At 41.9% G+C, this 25,025-nt stretch overlaps 1 protein-coding gene across 1 annotated transcript in view; it reads left to right on the forward strand.

The window, feature by feature from the left end:
* Positions 1–25,025, forward strand: part of stpg2 (sperm-tail PG-rich repeat containing 2) — a 64,648-nt gene that overhangs the window by 17,824 nt on the left and 21,799 nt on the right. The window contains exons 7-10 of the mRNA XM_054773059.1: positions 15–109; positions 7,908–8,067; positions 9,373–9,536; positions 9,654–9,746. Of these exons, the coding sequence (XP_054629034.1) occupies positions 15–109; positions 7,908–8,067; positions 9,373–9,536; positions 9,654–9,746 (512 nt within the window). The remainder of the gene's footprint in view (positions 1–14; positions 110–7,907; positions 8,068–9,372; positions 9,537–9,653; positions 9,747–25,025) is intronic.

Here is a 25,025-nt window from a genome sequence, read left to right on the forward strand (position 1 = left end):
TCTCTAAAAGGGAGTTCCTGGTCCAGGTCACTATGACATCAGAGGTCAGTTTGAGAGGCCCAGTGACCAAAAGCAGCAGATCACGTCCACCTTCCTCTCTCAGACCGAGGTACAAACACGACACGCCTCCCATTCACGATTCAGCATCACTACTAATCTCACATTTGCCACCTGTTGCTAGGCATAGTTCATGGGGGGGGGGACTTCATCGTAACTGCTCTACAGGCAGGAAAGATAAAGGATGTATTGCTTCTCTGTATTAAATATAAAATGGATATCGTGTTCTTAGCTGCTCCCACCTCCAAGACGCATGAGCACTGTCACTGTGACACTCAACTGAATTCCATAGGTTTCAATGTCCCGTTTCCCAATAAAGATGTCAGGCCAGTAATTGGCCCTCTCCAACCGTGTGGCGCGAGCATCTGGCTGGGATGTGAGGGAAAGGCGCTGGTGCACGGTGCACGGTGCGAGCCTGAGAAGCAGCATGAGGACGCAGCGTCGCCAGGAGCTGCTGTCCTTGGCGAGGCCTGTAAAAGGTGCAGCTTGTCGCCTGCAGCTCTTCCCCAAGCTGAAATCTATGTGGTGTCTATTTCTACTGCTCCTGCCTAGATTGACCTCCAAATGTAACCGCTATCAAAAAAACCAAACACAAGTGAAGCAGAAATAGTGGTCTCCACGCTAACGCTGGACGCAGTGTCTCAATTCATTGCTGAGTGGGTTGTGGTAACTTTTCTTTTTTAACCTCAGGAAAAAAAAACACATTTTCTCTGCATTTAAAATTCAAATAATAATAATATTTGTTATTATTAATATTACTATTATTATCTCAGTTCATTTCCTTTTTGACACTGGATTTTGACTATAAAGATATATTTATTGATTTAAATATACATACATACTGTATATTTAAATAAATAGGTCAAATTGTATAACGGATATAAAATACAAGTATTTTAAGTACCATTGCTTATTCATTTGGAAAAATTACAGATACATGATGATAATAACAAAGTAGAATGAAAGGCAATGTTACATGTTTACATGATATAAAAGAGCTTCATTTTTTATTTTGATTGTGATTGAAAATGCATTGAAAAATCAAATAATAAAAGTGCATCCACTCCTAAGTGTATATGAACACCCGCAGCCCCCCTATGAGGAACTCTGTTGAATGATTGTCTTTTTATTTGTGTTTTATGGAGCAATAATGGCATCCAACGCTCCATGTCCGACGATACAGCACAGAGCTACGCTACATACTGTCAGCCTGTGCTCTCCTGGCCGAGTCATTCCACCACACTGCTTCATTCTGCTGTAGGGCAGGAACATCTCACTCTCAAGATTGATCCCGCTGGCCCCGATAACCAAATTAGGATCCATTTAGATGCATTAAGGACATCGGAAAACAACGGGCCCATGTTGAAAACATTCCTCAGATGTAATCTGCGAGATAAATGCACGCAATTAGCAGCTTCTCAAAGGACGGCGCTTTTTCAGCACGGAATATTTAAGACTACGTCCCAGTTTAAGACGCCAAGCTCGTTCCACGGACGGGGTGAAGAGGAGTTTACTAGCACGCTTTCGGTGTTCTGTAGCTCCGGAATGACACTTGAATATTTGAATGGATCTTCTTTGTACAAATGAGTGAAATGTGTTGTGGGATACAGTGGATGCGCTATTGAACATCACCTGTCAGGTTGTGTCAAAGCTTGGTTCCGCTTATTCTTTTGATTTTTTTATATTATACTGAGCATCCTCTACGGGCGTGTGTGTGTGTGTCTGTGTGTGTGGTCATCATCACGCTTGTCCTCATTGCCAACACTGGTAAAGGTCATGTAGTAGCATACTAATAGAAGCTTATTGGAAGAGGAAGTAGGAAAAGAAGTTAGTAGTGGAAGAAGAAGAAGAAACGAGTGGGAGAAGGAGAAGAAAAAGCTAGTAGGAGAAAGAGAAGAAGAAGTCAGTTAGAGGAGAAGAAGAAGAAGCTACTTGGGGAAGAAGGAGAAGCTAGTAGGAGAAGAATGAGATGAAGCTACTAGGAGGCGGAGAAGAAGCTAGGAGGCAGAGAAGAAGAAGCTAATAGGAAGAGGAAAAGAAGGAGATACTAGGAGAAGAAGGAGAAGAAGCTTCTTGCAGAAGTAGGAAAAGAATGACAAGAAGCTACTAGGAAGGGAAGAAGAAGAAGCTAATAGGAGGAGAAGAGAAGAAGAGAAGAATAAGCAAATAGGGTTCTCCTAGTAGCTTGTTGTTCTTCTCCTAGTAGCTTCTTATTCTCTTCTTCTCCTCATGCTCCTATTAGCTTCTTCTTCTCTCCTTCTTGCCCTCTGATTAGCTTCTTCTTCTCTTCTTCTCCTCATGCTCCTATTAGCTTCTTCTTCTCTCCTTCTTGCCCTCTGATTAGCTTCTTCTTCTCTTCTTCTCCTCATGCTCCTATTAGCTTCTTCTTCTCTTCATGCTCCTATTAGCTTCCTCTTCTCTCTTTCTTGTCCTCCAATTAGCTCCTTCTTCTCTTCTTCTCCTCATGCTCCTATTAGCTTCTTCTTCTCTTCTTCTTCTTCTCCCCCTATTTGCTTATTCTTCTCTTCTTCTTCTCTTCTCCTCCTATTAGCTTCTTCTTCTTCCCTTCCTAGTAGCTTCTTGTCATTCTTTTCCTACTTCTGCAAGAAGCTTCTTCTCCTTCTTCTCCTAGTATCTCCTTCTTTTCCTCTTCCTATTAGCTTCTTCTTCTCTGCCTCCTAGCTTCTTCTCCGCCTCCTAGTAGCTTCATCTCATTCTTCTGGAAGAAGAGAATAAGAAGCTACTAGGAGAAGAACAACAAGCTACTAGGAGAAGGCAAATAAGCTACTGGGAGAAGAGGAAGCTAGTAGAAGAAGAAGGAGAAGAGGAAGCTGCTAGGAGGAGAACAAGAAGAAGATAATAGGAGGAGGAGAACAAGCTAAGAGGAAAAGATGCAGTTACTTGGAGAAGAAGAAGATGATCATAGGAAAAGAAGAAGAGGCTACTAGGAGGGGGAAGAGGAGGAGAAGAAGAAGGATGAGAAGGAGAAGAAGAAGCTGCTTCCATCTGAGTGTATTGAGTTGGATGGAGACGTGCTGCCAATGTGATGTTGGTAGAAACATGACGTTGTGCAGGCCTGTAAGGTCTTGAATGGAAGCGTGACATCACTATTCCTGCTGTTCTTGTTGCTGCTGTCCTCCTTCGGAGAGCAAAAGCCAAGCGTTTCATTGGAACTTTATTGAAATACACAAACAGCAGCCCAGCGTCAACGTGTCAGCTCGAGTCGGCTCTCAGCAGCACCTCAAATGCATTAAAGATTTTTTTATGCTGTGCTGACTGAATGAACGAGTTTGACAGCCAAGATGGAGGATTACATACACCCAAGCTCAACAGAAGGGGTTCAGACTTTTACAACAAAGTAGCAGATTAATTTCAGTTTAAAAGTCAATCATTCTCTTCTTTTTCTTCTTAACGAGCAACCTGTATTAACATAAAAAACCCTCCAAAGCAGTCAGTGCCTCACCAGCCATGAACCTCACCGTACATCACTGATTCCACTGTAAATCACGTCTGTCTCACACACACTTTCATATTTACAACTTCCCATGTCAGATTGCAGGGTTTGCTTCAAACGTCTGCATGCGTGCGTGTGCGTGAGATACAGAGTTTCCGACCTCATTTCTGTGGCCACATGCTGTGTTGGGGGGTAAGCGTGTGCTGTCGTCAATGACACACACAAACACGGCCCGTGCGTGCGTGCGTGCGTGCGTCAGAACCCCGGGTGACAGTTTTCTTAGATCTTGATCAGGGGGTGACTGTGGCGGCATGTGACAGTGTTCTCCTGCAGAGGGATGGAGAGGAAACGAGATAAGGAGGCACTGAGGGAGCAGAGGATAAGAGGAACAGTGGGACTCTTTCAGTTCTCGCCTCACCTCTTCCCAATTTCTCCCCCAGTATCATTCACACATTTCTCCTCTTTGTGTTTTGATGCTCATCTTCCTGGACAATAACTTCTCCACTTTTTCATCTTGTGTGTGTGTGTGTGCGTGCGTGTGTGTGAGGTTGGAAGAAAAACAAAGCCTGACAACATCACACGCATTCAAATGAGATTCAAGCGCAAACAAAGCTCAGTTTGGGAGGCAGGACTTGAAAAAGAGCTCGGTGGGGAAGTGACAGACAGATGGCCTCCTCATATGTGCAACACGCTCTGTTTTGGCCTTGAAACAGCGGGTCATGTGACCACGCCATCATTACCCTGATCTTCTGATCTTCGTGCATTATTGGTCAGGAAGCGACAATGGAAGACGGCGTAAGATATTTGGACGCGTGTGATGGGCGTCCACACCAAAGTCATCCCAACGTGCCCTTTGTGGATGTTGCTTTGTGTGTTGGACGCAGCGCCTCCGATGTCTTGCAAAGATGACAAATTCTGATTACTGGTAATTCTTCAGCTTATTTCCTTGTCCTCATTTTCTCTTCATGCACGCAATCTTTTCTGCCTATTTCTTTTCTATTCTATTTCTTCATTCTATTACGCTGCAGCCTTGCCACCTTGGCGACTGTGCGGTGGGTTGCCATTCAATTTGCGACAGACATTCTTGCCTCCTTTCAGCATGCATTTGTTATGTGATGTTTATTTATTGATAAGTTAAAGTCTCTTGCACAAGAGTCACCTGGCCATGGCCAAGGTGCTACTCATGCCTTCCTGCGAGTCACTGAAAAGCACAGTGGAACCTCTCAGGTTGAATGCAGTTTTCCCCATTGAAAACCATGAAAAGCCAATTCACCTGTTCCGAGGTCAAATGTCACCATCATAAAACCTCTATCAACTTTACTGCCGATGTTTTACTTACACTTTTTTATAAAAGACATGCAATCATCAAAGTCCTCACTTTAATGGTGAATGACAGAGACGGAATGCATGGATTTGGAGTAGAGATGTCTGATATTGGCATAAAAATGTAACATCCGTCAATATCGGTATCGTTTTTTTCCCTATAATGAAAGCCGATATAGCCATGATGCCTCAATACTTCACACCAGGAGATGGCAGACATCTCTGTAACTTCAATCTGAACAGCATTTGTGGGCGTGTTTCTGTGCAGAGTTTGGGAGTTTGTGGACTTTGAAGCTCCGTGTGTGGGCAGCGAGCCCGCTCGCCATGGCAGTCCGTACGCGGCGCGTGCTTGAGCTGATGCTTTGCTTGGCCGTGTTCGGGGTGGCAGGGCGTGGTGAGTTGTCGGGGCACCGCCCAGACGCGGGTAATTCTCAGGTGTTTGCTTGCGAGAGTTGTGCAGTTTTGTTTGCGGCCACGTAAATAGAATAAGAATAAAGAAATACGGAACAAATGACGTCAAATTTGTAGTGCAATAATACATAATAAATAATAATAATAATAATACATAGACCAGTCCAGGGTGTACCCCGCCTCTTGCCTGAAGTCAGCTGGGATAGGCTCCAGCATACCGCGTGACCCTACTGAGGATAAGCAGCATAGAGGATGGATGGATGGAATAATACTACACAATAAGGTAATTCGTCCACTCCTGTCCAGTCCAGTCCTTCCTCGACAGGAGATATGTGATGGTACACATATCGGTATCGGTTGAATATTGGAATCGGAAATTGAGAGTTGGACAATATCAGATATCGCCTGAAAAGCCAATATCGGAGTGTAAAAATAACAACAGTTGCCGCTTGCGACATCACAGTTCGAACATTGCGCCCTCACTGTATTGCGGTCTTTCAAAAATCAATAAATGATCAGTGGTCAAGTGGTTGACTATGGCCTTTTATTAGTAAAAAATATGCATATTTAAGCAAATTGTACTTAATCTTGGCCTACATTGTGCATTTTCAAGCCTAAAAATGGCTAAATGAACTAAACTACAAATACAAGGCAGAAGAAGGATCCTCATCTTGAATGTAGTGTTCTACATCGGCCACTAGGTGTCAGTAATTGTTCGGTGAGACAAGCCCCATGTGTGATTTTCAGAACAGGCACAACATAATAATCATAACAATAACCCGAGCTACAGTTGTGGACCTAACCCACAACAAAGTAAAACTCTGAACCGCCGACGTCACTTCCTGTTCTCCACACATCTGTCCACCCGCCACTAAGGTCCCCAAGGGACCACATTTACTGTGACACACACGAGCAGGAGCTTTATTTACATCTCTGGGTAAAATGAGCGTAAAGCCATTTAATGCCACCATTACAATACATTGCTGTTTTCTGCCCAGATTATAATCCACTACTTGTGAGGCGCCAAGTGTTCTAATCATCGCATCTGATCTATTCCTGCCAAGGTGTATACGCTAGAGCCCCACCTATTTGAAAACTGATTTTCTTAATAAAAAGTTTTTTATGGTAACTTAAACAGTGGTTTGATGGCACTATCTGCAGGAAAAAAGAGTCCAGCAGAGGGCACTGTCGCACACGTCAATTCACTCAACATTTTCCAGCAAGTAGATTCAATTTAAAGAAATTGAATATTTTCGTCGTTATGGCATGGAAAACCTGTTTACAATCTTCTAAATCCAATTTTTAACATTATTGGAGCCCCCTAGGCATGAAATAACACCCCTATAGTCACCTTTACACGCCTGTTACCCGATATAGTAGACATAATATGAGAAAATAAGACATATTAGACACAAATACTTACCGTGGTGGCTATTGTCTCACCAGCGTAACATTACTGACACCTAGTGACCAGTGTAGAATATTACATATTATTAATGTATCTTCTGACTGCCTTCTATTTGTATTTTTGTTCATCTACACATTTTTATACACAAAAATGGTTAATGTAGGCCAAGAATATGTAAAAATCTGACTATATGCATATTTATTTTGACTAATACCTAGCCAAATAATACTAAAAATACTAAATACCTACTAAGAACTACCTGTTTAACTGTGCATATGACAATAAAACTCTTGAATCTTGAATCTAGAATCTAATAATAGGCTGTAGTCACCACAAAACAGCAATAATTTATTAACTTATTTTGGAAAACTGTGATAGAGTGATGTTGCGGAATTGTGGTGAGGGATGACGGTACAGTCTTTGCTTGTAATAGTTTCTTAATGCATAGAACTGCATTTAAAATGTGAGCGGCATTTTATATGGGTCAAACATTCTTATTTTGAGTTTTTTTATGCGTGCGTCCATTATTTGCAGTTTTTCATCAATAGTGGAGCTCTACTGTGTTTGTTTTTTTATTTGGTGCGTATTATTTGGATAACAACCATGTAAACAAATGCTCAGTATTGCCACAGTTGTTCATATGAAATAACGCTCTCGTACCGAAGTCCTTACAGGCACTTTTAGCCTGTGTGTGTGTGTGTGTGTGTGTGTGTGTGTGTGTGTGTGTGTGTGTGTGTTTGCACTCTAACCACTGCTGAGGCTGACTTAGCATCAGTGAGGCTGACAGAGGAAATGTTTGATGAAAGGTCTGTCAGGTTGAGCTTGACAAGCAGAACCTGAGCGCTGCTATAATGGCTTACAAGAACGGGTGCATTATTTTGGAGGCCCAGTTAGGCATGAGGGTTGTGTGTGTGTGTGTGTGTGTGTGTGTAGGAGCGCAGTAGTTGTGTACATAAATATATAGGTTGTGTGTTATTGTCAAAGTGATGTCTTTACTTGGCGTCTGACAGCCGTTACGCCCTCATGGATAAAGCGCTAGCATTAGTGTGTCTCAGCCGAGCGATCAGCAAAGAAAAATAGGCTTTGTTTGTCATTTTACCGCGAAATAGACACAGCGTTTACATGATACAACCATTCAAGTGGATCTGTAGGGGGACATGACCCGAGACCCTTTTTCCACTACTTCAAAGCCCGACTTTCTTGCCCCCACGCTAACTGATATCCATCTCATCCTGTGCCTTGTCTGTCCATTAGAGGTTCAAGACTGCCAAAGAAGTGTCGCCTCCTGTCGGTGCGTATAATGACCCGCGGTGTGCCCTCCCGACGCTACACGGCACAGCGGGGCACAGCAAAAGCCCCTTTGGTGTCACGGCAGCACGCTTCCCTCCTAACAGAAATGGAGGCGCCACACCAGGTTGGTTTGTGTGTTTGTGTGCCAAGTTTGTCAGATCTAGGAGTTAAAATAGTGCATTGTAATTCACTCCCAAATATAAAAAAAATAAAAAAATAAAATGTATACTAAAATGAAATGTATTATCATTATTCATTATGTATTATTGCATATTGGCCACACAGTCACAGCCTGGACATGGGGAAGACCTGGGTTCGATTCTCCGTTAGGTTCATTGGCGACTCTAAATTGTCCATAGGTATGAATGTGAGTGTGAATGGTTGTTTGTCTATATGTGCCCTGCCATTGGCTGGCGACCAGTCCAGGGTGTACCCCGCCTGTTGCCCGAAGTCAGCTGGGATAGACTCCAGCATACCCCCGCGACCCTAATGAGGAGAAGCAGCATAGAAGATGGATGGATGGATGTATTATTGCACTACACATCCATCCATCCATCCATCCATCCATCCATCCATCCATCCATCCACAAAAATATTCACTTATGGCGGTCGTGGCTGGAACCAAGTAACCTCTTTAAACCAGAGGTTACTGTGCAGTGCTCCCTGCTTTATCGCGGGGGATAGGTTCCCAAAATATCCCACAATAGGTGAAATCCGTGAAGTAGCCAACTTCATTTTTTTTTACAATGATTATATACTGTATGTCTTGAGGCTGTAACCCCCCCCACTATACACTTTATTCACTTTTCTCAGGCAGGCAATAACATTTTCTCACATTTCTCTCTTGTTTAAACACTCTCAAAAAGTTCAAACCTTCATTTGAATTGTAATGATCAACCTCAATGATCAACACAAGAAATTATGAAGTTACTTACGCATATTTCACTCCTGTGACCCTGCCAATGGTCTACAGCCAATCAGGACGCAGAAAACAATGGGCGGTGCAGACAGACGAGAGAGGGAAGACAGACACTCAACCTCCCACATTGCAATTCTTCTTAAAGGGCCAGGCTCAGCCTGTAACAGCGTTCATACGCTGTAATAAAAAAAAACACAAAAAAAAAATCCCCAAAACAGCGAATCCGCGAAAGGTGAACCGCGATAGAGCGAGGGAGCACTGTATATCACAAATCCCACACCTTCTGGACACCCCTGCTTTAATGGCAACATTCAGCGTTTTTAGGGTTTATCAGCATGGTGCATCTTGACCACTCTTCATTACAAAAGTGCACCAAATGTGTCACATTGCAAGGACACAGCCCCCTTCAAGTCACCAAATTCTGGGGCATCCAAAAAAAAGGGGTAATCTGCCTTTTTTGCTGTAATTCCCTGTATACGTTCTAGCAATTCCCGTGTGTACTGCGTCCAGGTCCCGGGTCCTACGACATCTTTGCCTACGGTTTGGCCCAGGAGAGTTTTAAAAGGGCCTTTTTAGAGCGAGCCAAGAAGGGAGGCTTTGGCTCCACAGCTAAACGCTTCAGCATCTTCTTCAATAAGGAATCGATACTAGGACCGAGTCCAGGAGAGTACGAGGTACTGAGGGATGATCAGTGGCTAGTTTTATCGCTTTCTTTATCTTTCTTTCTGTCCTCAGTCAATCCCTGCAGAAAACAAGCTCACGTCTGTATTTTTTCCTGAATGTTCTCCCAGGTAGAAAAGCATCCCGAGGAGCTCTACAAAAAGCAGCCCACGGCCGCATTCCGATCAGCCGCACCGCGCCTCACGTCCTCACTTTTGGCCAAAGTAAGTTTCTTCCTGTTTTTGTCTTTTTTGGGGTTGGACTCCCAAAGTTAAAGCTCCTGAAATCCTACTTAACAAAAAAGTCTTTAGAAGAAGGAAGCGGCGTGTTGCATGCCAATTTTTTGGACTAAGAAGTGGGACATCACAGCAGTAGCATCTGACCCACTAATGTGCCACGGATCCTGCTTTTTTTCCACTTTCTTTGACTGCTTCCTGACTTTTCCACCACTCACTTTTTACTTCATTTTTTTGGCTTTTCCTTTCATTGCCCTCATTGCTTTTTCTTCCAAGAACATCCTTGTCTTTGTTCTCCTCCTCAAACTGAATTTGAAAGCAATAAGTTGACTCTTTGATCAGTCATCTTTTTTTTTTAATGACTAGAGAATCTTAGATGACCATCATGTAGCCCACTGTACATCGTTAGGTTGTTTCCCACGCCTTCTAATTATGAATTACTTGTATCAAAACTGAAGAAGTACTGCAAATGCTCCACATAAAGACTGCGGCGCGTGGTCTACCAAAGCATATAACCACTGAGGTATCGAACTAGCGCCGGGTCAGGAAACATACCGCTGAGTGTTAACGCCACAAGATGGCAGTAGCAACATGTGAAGTATCATGAGTCTGTATACAGCAACTTTATCTACCTCTGTATGCGCTTCAAAATGTCGGTTGCACTATTCAGCTGTTGGTGTTAAACTCATGCGCTGTACTTTTCCTTTACGCTTTCTCAGGCACTCCAAATCATCATTAAAGTAGAAAAAATGGTTATTGTTAGATATTATTATTATTATTATTATTATTATTATTATTATTATTATTGGTAACACTTTACAATAAGGTGCACAAAATTACAGTAGTTAATGAGGAACGACCCTACCTAACTCTAACCACTACTCATTAGTTCCTCATTAGTTCTTCAGTAACTACTTTAAATTTGTGCTTTACTTCCTCAGTAACTGCGCGACTCATTAGTTCCTTGTTAGTTCTTCATTAGTTCCTCAGTAACTAGTCTAAATTTATGTGCCTTAGTCATTAGTTCCTCATTAGTTCCTCATTAGTTCATCATTAGTTCCTCAGTAACTAGTCTACATTTATGTGCCTTTGTCATTAGTTCCTTATTAGTTCTTTATTAGTTCCTCAGGAAGTAGTCTAAATTTATGTGACTTAGTCATTAGTTCCTCATTCGTTCCTCATTAGTTCCTCAGGAACTAGTCTAAATTTATGTGCCGTAGTCATTAGTTCGTCATTAGTTCCTCAGTAACTACTGTATTTTTGTGTACCTTATTGTAAAATGTGACGTTATTATTATACGTAGTTTAGTGTATGTCAGTGTAATAGCTTCCCATAGGAATGCTTTCATGACACTTGCACTCACAGAGCACAACTAGAGATGTACAACACTCACAGATAACTCAAAAGGAAAAGTACTGAGAGGAGAAGGTAGTAAACAGACATCACAAACTATCAGCATAGTTAGAATCGGTTTGAGCCAGTCTCTCACACACAAACTTAGCTTGCACTTTCTAGAGGGGTGCAGCAGCTGCTCTATAGACTCTGTGTACTTGCATTCTGGGCTCTTTGTCGATGTTCCTTGCTGTTGATAGAGTCTAGTGCTATAACCAAATATGTTATGATTATACCTTTCGGTTCAGTCTAATAACTTAGTGTATTGCAGTGTAATCACATCCCATAGGAATGCTTTCATGACACCTGCACTCACATAGCACAACTAGAGTTGTACGACACTCGCATAACTCATGAAAAAGTCGTGAGAGGAAAAGATAGTAAACAGTCATTCTATCAGCATAATTAGAACCAGTCTGAGCCAGTCTCTCACACACAAGCTTAACTTTCACTTTGTAGCGGGGTGCAGCAACTGCTATGTAGACTCTGTGCACTTTCGGTTTGGGCTCTTTGTTGATCTTCCTCCTTGTTGAAAGATTCCAGCGCTATGACCAAATATATTGTTAATATTATTATACTTTTAGGTTCAGTCTAATAGCTTAGTGTATTTTAGTGTAATCATATCCCATAGGAATGTGCTTTCATGACAGCCCAACTCACACAGCACAACTAGAATTGTACAACACTCACAGATAACTCATGGAAAAGTAGTCAGAGGGGAAGATAGTCAACAGACACGCTATCAGCATAGTTACAGCAAGAGCTATGTAGGCTCTGTGCACTTTCAGTCTGGGCTCTTCGTCAATCTTCCTCGTTGTTAAGTCACCAAATATACAGTATTGCTATTATTTTTTTAGTACAATTTGAAAACCTTTTACATTGTGTGGTCATTGACTACCTCTCCGACAGCAACACGGTCCAAAGAACCAGGAAGAAAGGCTAAAGAAAAGAAATATACTAAATAAGTTTTATATTTCATAAATAACAGCCTGTTTCCAGTTATTGCCTGCTTCTACCTAACGCCCCGTAAAGTCCTGAAGGTCAGCATTAACAGTACGTTAGTAAATACCGTCGGTTTTCGTACATCCTGTTTTTCATCAAACATTTTAGGCAAACTTTTGCCTGGGTTTTTGTACATTGTCTTGTTTTTTGTACAATATTGCTCGTGAAACAAACTAGTCCGTTTGCCCGTGTTAGAGATGGCTACAATTAAAAAGTAGAAGCACTGTAGTATCACAACACCCTGAACTGCATCATTCTGCAAAATGGAGTGTCCAAACAAAGCAGCCTACACTTTGCTGACTCACTGTCTGAGTGCGACTGCTCAATAACCCGCCACGGGGCCAAAGAAAGTTGCAAGTGCCAGCACTTTGATAAAGAGGGTGATGAACACTAATGAATTGGATCTCGCCAGGATGCACGGCAAGTCTGCATCAACAATAACTTCCATCCATTCATCATTATTTCATATTGTTTTCAGCATGTAAAACTGCAATTATTCCCTATAAAATGTATTTTTGGGGTGCCTGGAAGGTATTGCTACGTCCTATGGGGAAAAATGTACTTGGTTGTTGTACGTTTGGGTTTTCCTCAAACCTTTTGGAATGAATTAATAACGAAAACCGAGGTACCACAACATCTCCTTCTGTGTGTTTAATCTAATTTGCAATGTGTTTGTGGGTGGACAAGTGATGAGGTGGACGCGAGCAGACAAGTTGTCTCCAAGGTACCGCTGCACTCCTTCTATGGCACGCTTAGATTAGATTGCATTCGTTCCTTACGCAAGCTTACTTGCTAGTACGTCTTCACGACTGGACGAAGTCTGAGGACATCATCCTTAATGGAAACATCTTAGCTGTAGTAGTTAGCCACATGCTGCGCCACAGCATAGCAGTCACACCCTCCCCTTCCCCTGCAGCGATGAATATATGAAAAAAAAAGCATCTAATCCGGTCAGGAGACAGGAATAGGACATGAGAGATGGAAGGATGAAGGCGCCACGCCCGTCATTTCTCATGTGTTTCATGTATGCTGAAAGGCTTCATGTGGAGGACATTTGAGTTTGTTGGGAAGTGATGGCAATCAGAAATATGAAAGGTGCACTGTGTCACTTTGACTGAAGGAAGCCGTCTGCTGGCAGCCACTGAACGCACCACGCACACCTGTTATCGCTCTTACTTTGATACCTTTCTTCTTTAAGCCTCCTTTCTTCGCTTTGTTTAAGCAAATCCAGGTTCACTCAAGTCCTGTTCATTTGCATAATCACTTTTTTTTTTTTTTTTTAAACCTTTGCTATATTTTTATCATCCACGGTCCACTCTTTAACCACTTTAAGATTGATTTATAGAGGGGGTGTCCTAACTTTGTCCAGCGGCGGCCACGTAGTGAAAAATGAAAGGACGCAAGGACCACTTGGGGGGACCTGCCCCACTATTTCAGAAGCACTGCCCTAAGGGGACAAAAGACCCCATTATAACATGACTATAACGTCCCAACAGAGCGATTGTGCCAGATTGGATATACAGCAGTGGAAGAACGTTTGTATACTTAATGAAGGTTTGACCCTGGAACAGATGAATTCACCTTCCATTGTATGTAATGGGCTAAAATGTACATGTATGTACATTTCATCTTCTTTGCAATTTTCTCCTCTTTACCTGTCGCCTTCACTCTCTCCTCCTCATAATGCCCCCCTACGCCCCACGCCCCCACTGCTGCCGAGGTCGTGGGATACCCCGAGGCAGTGCCCGGAGACACCGAGTGAAGAATTTAATTTGGACCGATGTTCTCCCCCAAGGCGGTGGCATTGCTTCTCCCTTCTATAGATTAGTGACACATTGCACCGTCCCTCCAAGCGACAGTGCACGGCTTTGACTCTTGCTTCTTTTTTGTTTTTTTTTGTCACATTTTAACCACTTTTTCTTCATTTCTGTGCATTTGATTCTCTCACAATGAGATGAATAGAGGTCCACATGCATTCAAACTGTTATTACATGGGGGGAGTGAAGGCTTCTGAGTGGCAGGGACATTTGTTGGATCCTAAAACATTATATTTGATCCAAAAGACTGAAATTCAATAGGATTTTAAAGCTATTTTTCAGAGGAAATTGCTTTTACCTGTCCCAGGGTCAAACTGTCACCATCATGCAACCTTTCAGTATATGGAAATGCAGTCACACCCTCACTCTATCAAAAATTAACTAATAATTGATCACTGTTTCATGATTGAATACTATTATTAGTAAAAAAAATGCATATTTAAGCAAATTGACCTAAATTAAGCACCACTTCTACATTGGCCACCAGGTGTCAGTAACTGTTGGGTGAGACAAGCACCAGACGTGATCGCCGGAAGAGGCATTTATTGCAGGTTTAAATGACAACACAACAGGCACAATAATAATAACGTGATAATAACCCACAACAAGCTAAAACTCAACTCTGAACCTCCGACGCCACTTCCTGCCCTCCAAGGTCTCCTAGGGAGCACATTTACTGTGAGACACACAAGCAGGTGTTTTATTTACTCTTGTTATGTCTACTATCTTGGGTAATACCAGTGTAAAGCCATTTAGAGCCGCCATTACAATACATTGATGAGACAATAGCCACCGCAGGAAGTACGCTGTTCAGTAAACAAACAACAAGGAACTGCTAACGTGTGAGTTTGTTATCTTTTTATATCTTATTTCCCTGATTGTAGCTACTATATTGGGTAATACAAATGTAAAGGTGACTATATATTTCATGTCTAGAGGGCTCCAGTAATGTTAAAAACCGTATTTAGAAGATCGGAAACAGATTTTCTGTACCATAACTACAAAAACATTCCATTTATTAATATTGAATCCGACTTCATTTATTGCGAACTAATTAGCCGCGATAAATGAGGGACGACTGTATGCAGGACGTAAAAGGTAATTAACTGGTAGTTTGTAAAATTTGCAAGAAAAAAGGGAACTTAAATGTTGACCAAAAATAAATTAAACACATTACTACTAGTAGTATGCCTATTAAACTTGCACACAAAAATCAGCAAAAATATTACAAAAGAATTAAACATTTAATTCTTAAATAAAATGCAAAAAAATATAATAAAATAATTGTATTTAATTTGATTAAATTTATCCAAATTAAAAAATAAATTGAAGAGATTAAAAAAAATGTATTCACATTTTATACGATAAACAAAAAAATCTAAATTAAAATGAAAAAAATGCATCAAATAAATAAATTTCATGCGATTAAATATTTCCAAAATCCCCTTATCGTCCTTCACCCAGGGCTAAAAAGAAGTGGACTATAGTTAAAAAAAAAAAAAAAAAAAAAAAAAACTAAATAAAAAAAGTTTTTAGAATTTTGACTATAAGAAGCTGCGGTGGCTAGCTAGCTAGCTAGTCCAATGCAGTACCGTAAAGCACCGTGTATAAACCGCACTCGTGTATTAACCGCACCCCCATTTTCAGGCTCACGGCGGGGAAAACAAATGTTTAGTTCATAAATGACTCTTTCATCTCAAATCAACATGCGTAAAGGTACTAAGCAATTTCAAAAAGAAGAATAAATAATAAGAATATTATGGCTAAGCACAGATTAATAATAATAATAATAATAATAAATCAAAATAAAGACATTTGCAATTTTCAGAGATGTTTTGATATCTTTCACTGCTTCTCTTTTTCTCTATTAGTATTTTATTGCATTGCTTCAGTGTGAATTTGAATAAACTTAGCTTAGGTTAGCTTGAGTGTATAAAGAGATGGTTTCACTGTGTGAAAATACAGACAGCCGTCAGATAAGTTAGTTGCATACACAAGCATTTTCAGCAACTGTACAGCAGAGGGCGCTGAAGTAAAAGCAACTGTCTGACCCACAGACGGCTATTCTAAAAATGGCTTCTCATCAATTTCTGCGTCTGGTCACAGACCTGTCATCGTGTATAAACCGCACCCCGATTTTTTTGCTTCTTACCAGTGGGAAAAAAAGTGCAGTTTATACACGGTGCTTTACGGTGATTTTTCTGTGTATGAAATGTATTGAAATACTGTATTTTCCCAGTTTCCGATCTAGTCATGGCTAAAAGTATTGGTATGCCAAAGATGCCAGTGTTTTGGCCATGGCTCTATAAATGAGGCTGATTAGGTTGTATTGCATACAGGTATGGCTGTAATCATAAAAAAACGTCTTACTGCAGTTCGATTATCCAGGTTTCGCCCAATCGGGAGTTATTTTACTGAAGAGAAACTGCAGAAACGGGAAACGGTTTGAAGAAGTAGCACTGCTTCCGTCCACGTGTGATGAACGCAAAGGAACAAATCTCCTAATCCCATCAACAGAAATGAACATCCATGCAAGCACATTTTGTCTGTTGATGGCTGCATGTAAATCTTTTGAACGCCGCACAAGCCATCATAACAAAAATAACAATAATGGCACCGTGTAAAGCACATTTCACTTTATCTGCTCTAATATCGCACATTATGCCGACCACAAACAACTCTCCATAACTCTGCTTCCTCGCTGGAACTGGCGGCATGCAATCACACGGCTGATATTAAAACATGGATTTTATTATTGCACGCGCCACTGACACAGCAGCTTTCATAAAGCACCAGTTTGGTGGCAGAGCAATAATGAAAACAAACGCAAACAGGGAGACACATTTCCATCTCGTGTAGAAGAAGCACAGAAGGACATAGACTCTACATAGCAGTCTACCGTATTGGGCAATACAAGCGTAACGGTGACTATAAGGCTGGTATTTCACGTTATTTCAAGCAATATGAGAAAGAAAAAGAATCCCTCTGCTGACAAAAAAAAGCATCAAATCTCGCAATGCCTTGGACAAGGCATGAACAATAATTCACAAAAACTTTGTGGCTGATTCAGATGACATTCGGGATCGTGCTGATGAAGGCATAATGAGAAAAGTTTCTGCCAGACAAACGTATGGAATCAAGAGAGCACCTGCTAAAAAGCGAAAAGCCAAAGCAGTAAACAGGTATTTGAAGCTGCTGGTGGATCTGAAGTCCCAACCTGAAGGTGTAGGATCCTCCATAGGCTTGCAGTTATGCATAAACCTACTATTTGGCCACTACTAACCAATACTCAAAAGTACAAACGGTTGCAGTGGGCCAACAAATACGTGAAGATGAATTTTCAAACAATCCTGTTTACTGATGAGGGCCGTGCAACCTTGGGTGGTCCGGATGGATGAAGTAGAGTACGGCCGGCATATCTCAACAAGGCTGTGATGTCAGCAAGGAGGTGGCTGAGTCATGTTTTGGATGGGAATCATTGAGAGAGAGCTGGTAGGCCCTTTATGGTCATTGAAGGTGTGAAAATGACCTCAGCAAAGTAGCTAGAGTTTCTGACTGACCACTTTCTTCCATGGCACAATATGAAGAACCGTACCTTCTGTAGCAAAATGACCCTCATGCATGACAATGCACCATCTCATGCCGCAAACAATACCTACCTCTCTGTCATTGGCTGTTATGGACATAAAAAGAGAGAAACTCATGGTTTGGCCCCCTTTTTTTCCCCTGACCTCAACCCAAGTGAGAACCAATAGAGCAACGTCAAGCAAAAAATGTATGAGGGTGGGAGGCAGACCGCCACAAAACAGCAGTCGTGGGAGGCTATTCTCACACCGTGCACCGTGAAATTCAAGCAGAAACGCTCCAAAAGCTCCCAAGTTGAATGTAAGGATTGTGGAGGTTCTATCAAAGCAGGGATCTCATGTGGACATGTAACTTGGCCTGTTCAAATGTTAGTGGCTGAAATAGCTTTTGCTTTCAGTAAATACGACCTCCTGATGCTGCAAATTCAACAAATGACCATTTTCGTTTCTTAACAACCCGTGAAACTCTGTTGTGCATAATCATGTGGTATGGTGCAGTTTAAGTTTTTTTTTTTTTAAATACTGTCATCATTGGGAGGTTTGTTCAGCAACATTCAAATTGTACTCTAAAGGTCGATGACTGGAAAATTATGATGACAGTAATTTATATTGACTATTTAGCAAAATCACAGGAAAAATAGCATTTGCATAATAATTTGGAACACAGTGCATATTAAAAGTCACATGATCATTTGTCAGTACAAATAGGAAGGAATTGACCCCTAATTGTGCATTGCTGTATACAATCATTGGAACGAGTCTGCAGGGGACAAGAAGTGTGACCTTGCTAACTATTCCTGTACAAGTCACCTTCGTAAAGGTCAGGTAGATTATAAGCAATTTGTCAGGTCCGCTGACAGACCCGCATCACTCGCGAGGCACCTCATTAATGGCAGGGACACGTGGAGGCAGGGGGAAAAAACCCACCATATTGCTCTCCGCAAAATACATTCCACACTCTGTATGGAGAGTTGGGTGTGTGACAAAGACAGATGTCATAAAAAATGGAGAAATAGACGACAAAGACAAAGTATGAAAGGAAGAGCGACGCGTCTACGGCACGACATAAATCCATAAAAGTCAACGTGAGTGGAACAAAGAAGGTGGCAGTCGCATGGACGCCACGGGCAACATACGTCTGATGTGAGCATCAAGTGTTTGTCACTTATTGACGTTTTTATTTATGACACGGCAGCGCTAATGGCGTGCGGCCTCTATTTACGGGAGACGCGGGAGTCAGCAGATGAGGGAAAAGGGACCAAAATACTGGGGAATGGATTTTACTGTCAACTGTCAAAGCAAAGATGATGAAGAAGACGATGATGACACGGTCCCGCTGAGGATAGACGTGCTGTCAACATACACACTCCATACGTGGCCATGCATACTGGACATTCATGCATGCATGCTTTCCTACTACTGTATTCACGATGAGTCACACTGCAGACACATAAGACAACGCTCCCGTCATAAAGTGGGCAACACAAGGGATGGAGCACAGTCCTTTTCTGGAAGGCTAGTTGACCTCCGAATTGCCCTGATTCTGTTCCAGGGTCAAGCTACCGCTATCGGAACACCTTCATTTCCTGTTTTAAGTAGGATCTTAACCTGTCACACAAGTGGAAAAAGAAGTTAAAAAAGGTGGCACAAATTACAATTATAGTCCAAAGGGCTGTGAAAACTCTAAATAAGGAAGGCATAGGCAAAATTGTAGTAATGAAACCATTTCAACTCTTGCACCTACTGACAATTCCTCATTTATCGCGGCAAATTGGTTCCACACCCGACCGCGAAGAACCTCCTCTCTTAAAAAGAGACGAACTTTCCATCACTATATATTACATGGATCGATTGTGCCTTTTTGCTCTAATTTTGCCATTTTTGCTGTTTCTTTTTTGTACAATTTTATTTGTACAATGTGCTGCGGGCCAATGAGAAACAACATAGGACAACAACAAGAATCAAATGGCCAGTCTTCCTAGATGCATCCCACGCATAAATAACAAAATTGTAAAGTCTTTTTGCCTTTTTAATTGGTGGATGTGCTAAAATGAGTTCATATGACTTGTTTTTTTTTTTTTTTCAAAGGAAAGAAGTGTAGAAAAAAGTAAGTTTTGGAAAGAATGCAGGGAGCACAGATGGAGAAGTTGTCTGTATGGCACTTTGAGGTTTTATGATGTGTGGCTACTCTCTAAGTTAATGCAGGCAGAGGAGTGGGTGAAAATCTCCTCTCTCTCCGCCATCTCTTCTGGCGAAGAAGTGCTGCTTATTGTTACCTCCCTGCTGGCTGCCTGTTATAAAACAAGCCAAGTGAAAAACAGCTTCAGCTTCCCAAAGCGCCACACGACTCAAAAATAGAAGACCTTGCACAAAGTGAGGGCGGCTAAACGCCACATGATCCCCTCGCTGCCGAACACAACTCCGGAGTGTGGAGTTATTACGCCGCACTATTTATCATTAGTGGGACCACATGTCCACAATCACACACAGCTATTGGGTGCGAAATTTACCCCCCAGGGTCTCCATGCATCAGTATGATTAGTCACCTTCACAACACACACACTCGCTATAGAGCCGGTTGTCATAGCGATGCCATTACACAGTGATTTGACATTTTCATCTTCCATGTGGAACCCACGGCATTGTCCTGTGCCCATCTTAACCATAAAGGCTGCCACTGATTAGACCTCTTTGAGGTCACCAATTTCAATGGCCCTTCCAATGCAACTGTTTTTCATTCTGAGATTACAGCACTCGTGTCCCTCGCCACCGTCCATATATCCCAACATATAACTCTTCTACTCCTCAACCGCTGCATGCAAAAGGGTGAAAAATGAGTCAAAACATGCACCCCTACTGTGTTACTGTGCTATTCTTTTGTCTGACATATACACCACAAGGTGGCGCTGTCATTAAACCCCAAAATCTGACGTGAAATTTCTCACGCACAGTGCTTTATCGCTGTTAATAGGTTCCAGACCCGACCTCGATAAATGATGTATAGGATCCAATGTTAATGAAGGGAATATTTTCCTAGTTAGAGCATAGAAAACCTGTTAATGGCTTTGTAAATATGTTTTTATAACACCTCTGTAGTCACCTTTGCACTCCTATTATACATATTGCAGTGCATCATTCTTATGCCGCAGGTCCTCGAGCTGCCTGCTTGCTAGCAAGCTAGCGAGCTAACAAGGTAGTGAGCTAACCAGAATAGCCTCAAATTTCCATCCATCCATCTTCTATGCCACTTATCCTCACTAGGATCACGGGTATGCTGGAGCCCATCCCAGCTGGCATCAGGCGAGAGGCGGGGTACACCCTGGACTGGTCGCCAGTCAATCGCAGGTCACATGTAGCCAAACAACCATTCATACCTATGGACAAATTAGAGGGGCCAATTCAAAATAACATGCATGTTTTTGGAATGTGGGAGGAAGCCGGAGTATGCACGCACGGGGAGAACATGCAAACTCCACACTCCTGACTGTGTGGACATCATGCAAACCACCTGGCCACCGTGCGGAACTAGTCTCAAATTTCTTTTTTCTAAACTTAAAAAAGGGGAGAAGGATGACAAAAGTAAGAAGCAAAAAAAAGTACCACTTCCACACTGAATGAGAGAACCTTTTTTCCACTCAATCTCAACCATGGTACGTCCGCCTCAGCCATAGCATGTCGGCGCGGCGCGGCTCGGCGTGGCTGGCTCTACATGTTTGATCAATGTAACGTTACTGATGCCTGAGGACCAGAACACTACATCTCACTTGTATTTCAATATGTTTAGACTCATAATAGACCACAGCCTATCATGAAACAGTGATCATTAATTAATTGCTAAACTAATTACTAATTGAAACACGATAGAGCGAGGCAGCGATAATCGAACGGCAACGTTGCGACGGACAACTGAAGCTCAATTCTACAATTTCTACAAAACACCCACTGTAACTTTAGGGCGTTTAGCCGTAAAGAGGTTAGCAGGGCCAATCTGCTAACCACTTGGCCTCCTCGCGCATGTCCTCGCTCCTCCCATGCTATGTTTATCACCAGACTCTTGTTCTTCCACGCCTGAACTGTTCAACACACGTGAAACCTATTCAAATTATATGAACGGGACTTTCTTATTCAAAAAAGAAAGTGGGATCGGGTATAAAATTTGCTTAATTTAACTTTAGCGTCCAAGCTGTACCATGGCAAGCTGAGACGGACTGTACCACATTGTGTAAACGCGGCGTAACAAACATCATCTACGCTTCTTCCTGATGTAACTTGATGACTCCAATCAGGACAGTTTTTCCTTAATGCTGGTATTCTACCAGCCAGGTGTCTTTAGAGCATCTCCAGGCTGAAACTGAAGCAAATACACTGAGGGAAAAGCCTCTAATCTGATCAGATTTACTCGTGTCGTGAGTCAATATCAGTCACATGCTCTAAACTTGCCAGATTTGATTTGTATCGAGCTGCTCTTCCAACTCTCGAGAGGTGTGCATTTGTGTTCATTTATCTGCATTGTCAGCTCGGACCTGTAGACACCCCCTCACCTTTTGTGACCCTGCCCACAATCAAATCACTATTTAAACAAATTAAAACTTTGGCTACACTTTTAGATTAGATTAGAGACAGTAAGACATGACCTCGTCTTGATCCTTTAATTTGATACTGACTTTGTAAGGTTCCTATTTGTTTACTCTGTAGCGTATACTGCTTGATGTCAATACCTTCCCCCCATTAGTCACCCGTCTGCTCCATCCCACCTGGAGCAGAGTCCGGCATCGCCATTGTCGGCCAGCTGTGTTCAGCAGATGTTTGAGTGGAAGTGTGTTGACGTGCAGGTGTAGTCATTTTGATGCAGCTGTTGTGTGTTTGGATACAGACAGATGTTTAGTAGCGCTTGATGATCTTGGGAGCTAAGTAGCCAGCCAGCCAGGCAGGCAGTTGGCCAGGTGGACAACAGGGAAAGCTGCCATTAATAAGATGTAAGAAAACCAACTGGGCCCTGTGGACTTGTGCTGGACGGTTGTAGGGGGGGCAGGTGGCAGGTGTTGTGTTTGTACAAGACTCACTTCCTGCCAAAGCTTCTCTCCATTATAGAACACATTCATCACACGGAGAAAGCCTTCCAAAGTGATGTTCCTTGGAGGCAATTAAGAATTAAGCTAACACGAATGAGATCTTAGCCCTGTGCTGGTGGGAGGTTGCAGTGGTCCACAGCTGCACTGCACCATACTGCTAACATTTTGCCCTCATGGAGTTAAAGAAGGTAAAAACCCAGTCGATCGCAAGTAGACCCCCAGTGAACAGTGAAATACGGGCGGTCCTCTGTTTACGGCGTTCTGTGTTTACGTTGTTTCGTGGTTACGGACGCGCTCTCATAAATGAACGAAAAACATCATTTCGGTCCGTAAACACGAGACTTGCTCGATAACTACTTACAGCTTGGCCGCTGCAGAAGAATACACACGCTGCTCAATATTGCATTCTTGCCAACTCCTCAGTAAGAAAATTAGCTACTGACTGTCTTAGAAGTCGCTAGATGATGTCATCGGCTAATTTGCATATTATTCACATCGAATTCTGTAAACACTTAAAGTCGGCTGGGATAGGCTCCAGCATACCCTTGTGACCATAATGAGGATTAAGCGGCATAAAAAAATCAAAGGATGGATGGATAAGATACAGATACTGTAGAAGGTGAGTAAAAATACCTTCATTATGTTTACAAATACAAATTGATTGATTGTTAATTTAAAAATAAAGTCTAGACAACGTAATAATTACATCCGGACTCGCCTCCAGCCTCCACCTTTTATCTTGCAGTTAGGGCTACTTGTTTAATTTATCCCACAGCGTTCCTACATCACACGTTCTGACACACTGACAGGTAAGTGAGCGAGTCCCAATGAGGCTTGAGTGCAATGAGTAGTCGTTGAATGAAGATTAAGAAACATTTACATTCTAGATCCCGCTCAGTAAAACAATTGCTTGCAACAATCACTGTCACTCGTCGTTCTAGCCTACCTTTGAGTCGTAAATCCATATTTCTTTACTAGATCTATTCATAAGCAGCGCTTGCTGTTCACTGGTCTTGTATTTTGCGTGTGCATAGAGGTGTCAGTGTCACTTACTGAAAAACATACTTGCAGTTCATTTTGTGTGTGTGTTATATTATAGTCATCACAACATACATACATACAACATACAACATACATACATCACTGAATGTTATTATTGTCTTATTCTTGTGAATTTGTCACTTCCTTGACTTTGCTGGGAGGTCATGGCTGCATTTTTTGCAACTATTTCATATTTGTTTATTTATCTACTGTATGACAGCAGTATGACAAAAATGTTTAATGAAGTCAGTACTTTCATTTTGTTATTGTTTTCTTCTAACTTTTGTCAGAGATGGTATTGTACCGCCTACCCGGACCTTGTAAGAATAGGATGTAAGAATAATAGGATGTTCGAACTGCGATGGAGCGAGGGATGACAGTAAAGGCGTTTAGAAAATGCATTCGAAGACGCTGTGAAGATACTGCATGTAGTACACCAGTCACGAGGTGTCAGTGTAATGTTTGGTGAGACACACAAACGCCGGACTCGATCGACTTTTAGCCTTGCAGATTTGAATGATCTCACAACAGGCACAATAATCCCTAATAAAAATAATTCTTGTGTTGACCTCTGTTGCGGTCATAACCCACGCCGAGCTAAAACTCAACTCTGAGCCCCCGACGTCACTTCCTGCCCGTCCTGCCACAATTCCCTTAGGGAACACATTTATAGCAACACACACGAACAAAAGTCTTATTTATGTCTTAAATTGCCTATTTACACCTATTATGTCTACTATATTGGATAATACGAGTGTAAATGTGACTATAGGGGTGTTATTTTATGTCTAGAGGGCTTTAATAATGTTAAAAAATGTATTTAGAAGGCTGTAAGTAGGTTTTCTATGCTCTAACTCCCAAAATATTCTGTATATAATTCTATAAATAAGGAATCATATGTTCACTTATCACAGCCAGCCCCGGAACCAATTAACCACGATGAACGAGGGATTACTGTATAGTTAAAGGCTGTATGATGGACTCCGTTTGACCCTGGAATGGATTATTTTCTTTTTGCTTTACTTCCTGTAGGAAAATAAATGTTGATGTAACGTAATGCTGGTTGATGTGATGGAGTGTATTACTTGACTGTCAAAAAACGACACAAAACATTGCATCGGGGCATGCGGGATTATCTGATTTTGGTGCAATGTTGGTGCAATTGGTCAAAATTTTTCCTGAATTTCTCAGATTGAAGTTGACGAAGAAACCCGACTAGAAATGAAAGCACCACGGTATATAAAAGAGGACAACATGCAGTACAAGACTGTCGCTGTCAGCACTAAAGCGCTACCTATAAAAAGTCAACAAGATGCAAATGGAGCCCATATGTTTCCTCTCATGTCATCACATCCATAT

This window comes from Dunckerocampus dactyliophorus, chromosome 4 (assembly GCF_027744805.1).
Source record: "Dunckerocampus dactyliophorus isolate RoL2022-P2 chromosome 4, RoL_Ddac_1.1, whole genome shotgun sequence".
In the NCBI taxonomy this organism is placed as follows: Eukaryota; Metazoa; Chordata; class Actinopteri; order Syngnathiformes; family Syngnathidae; genus Dunckerocampus; species Dunckerocampus dactyliophorus.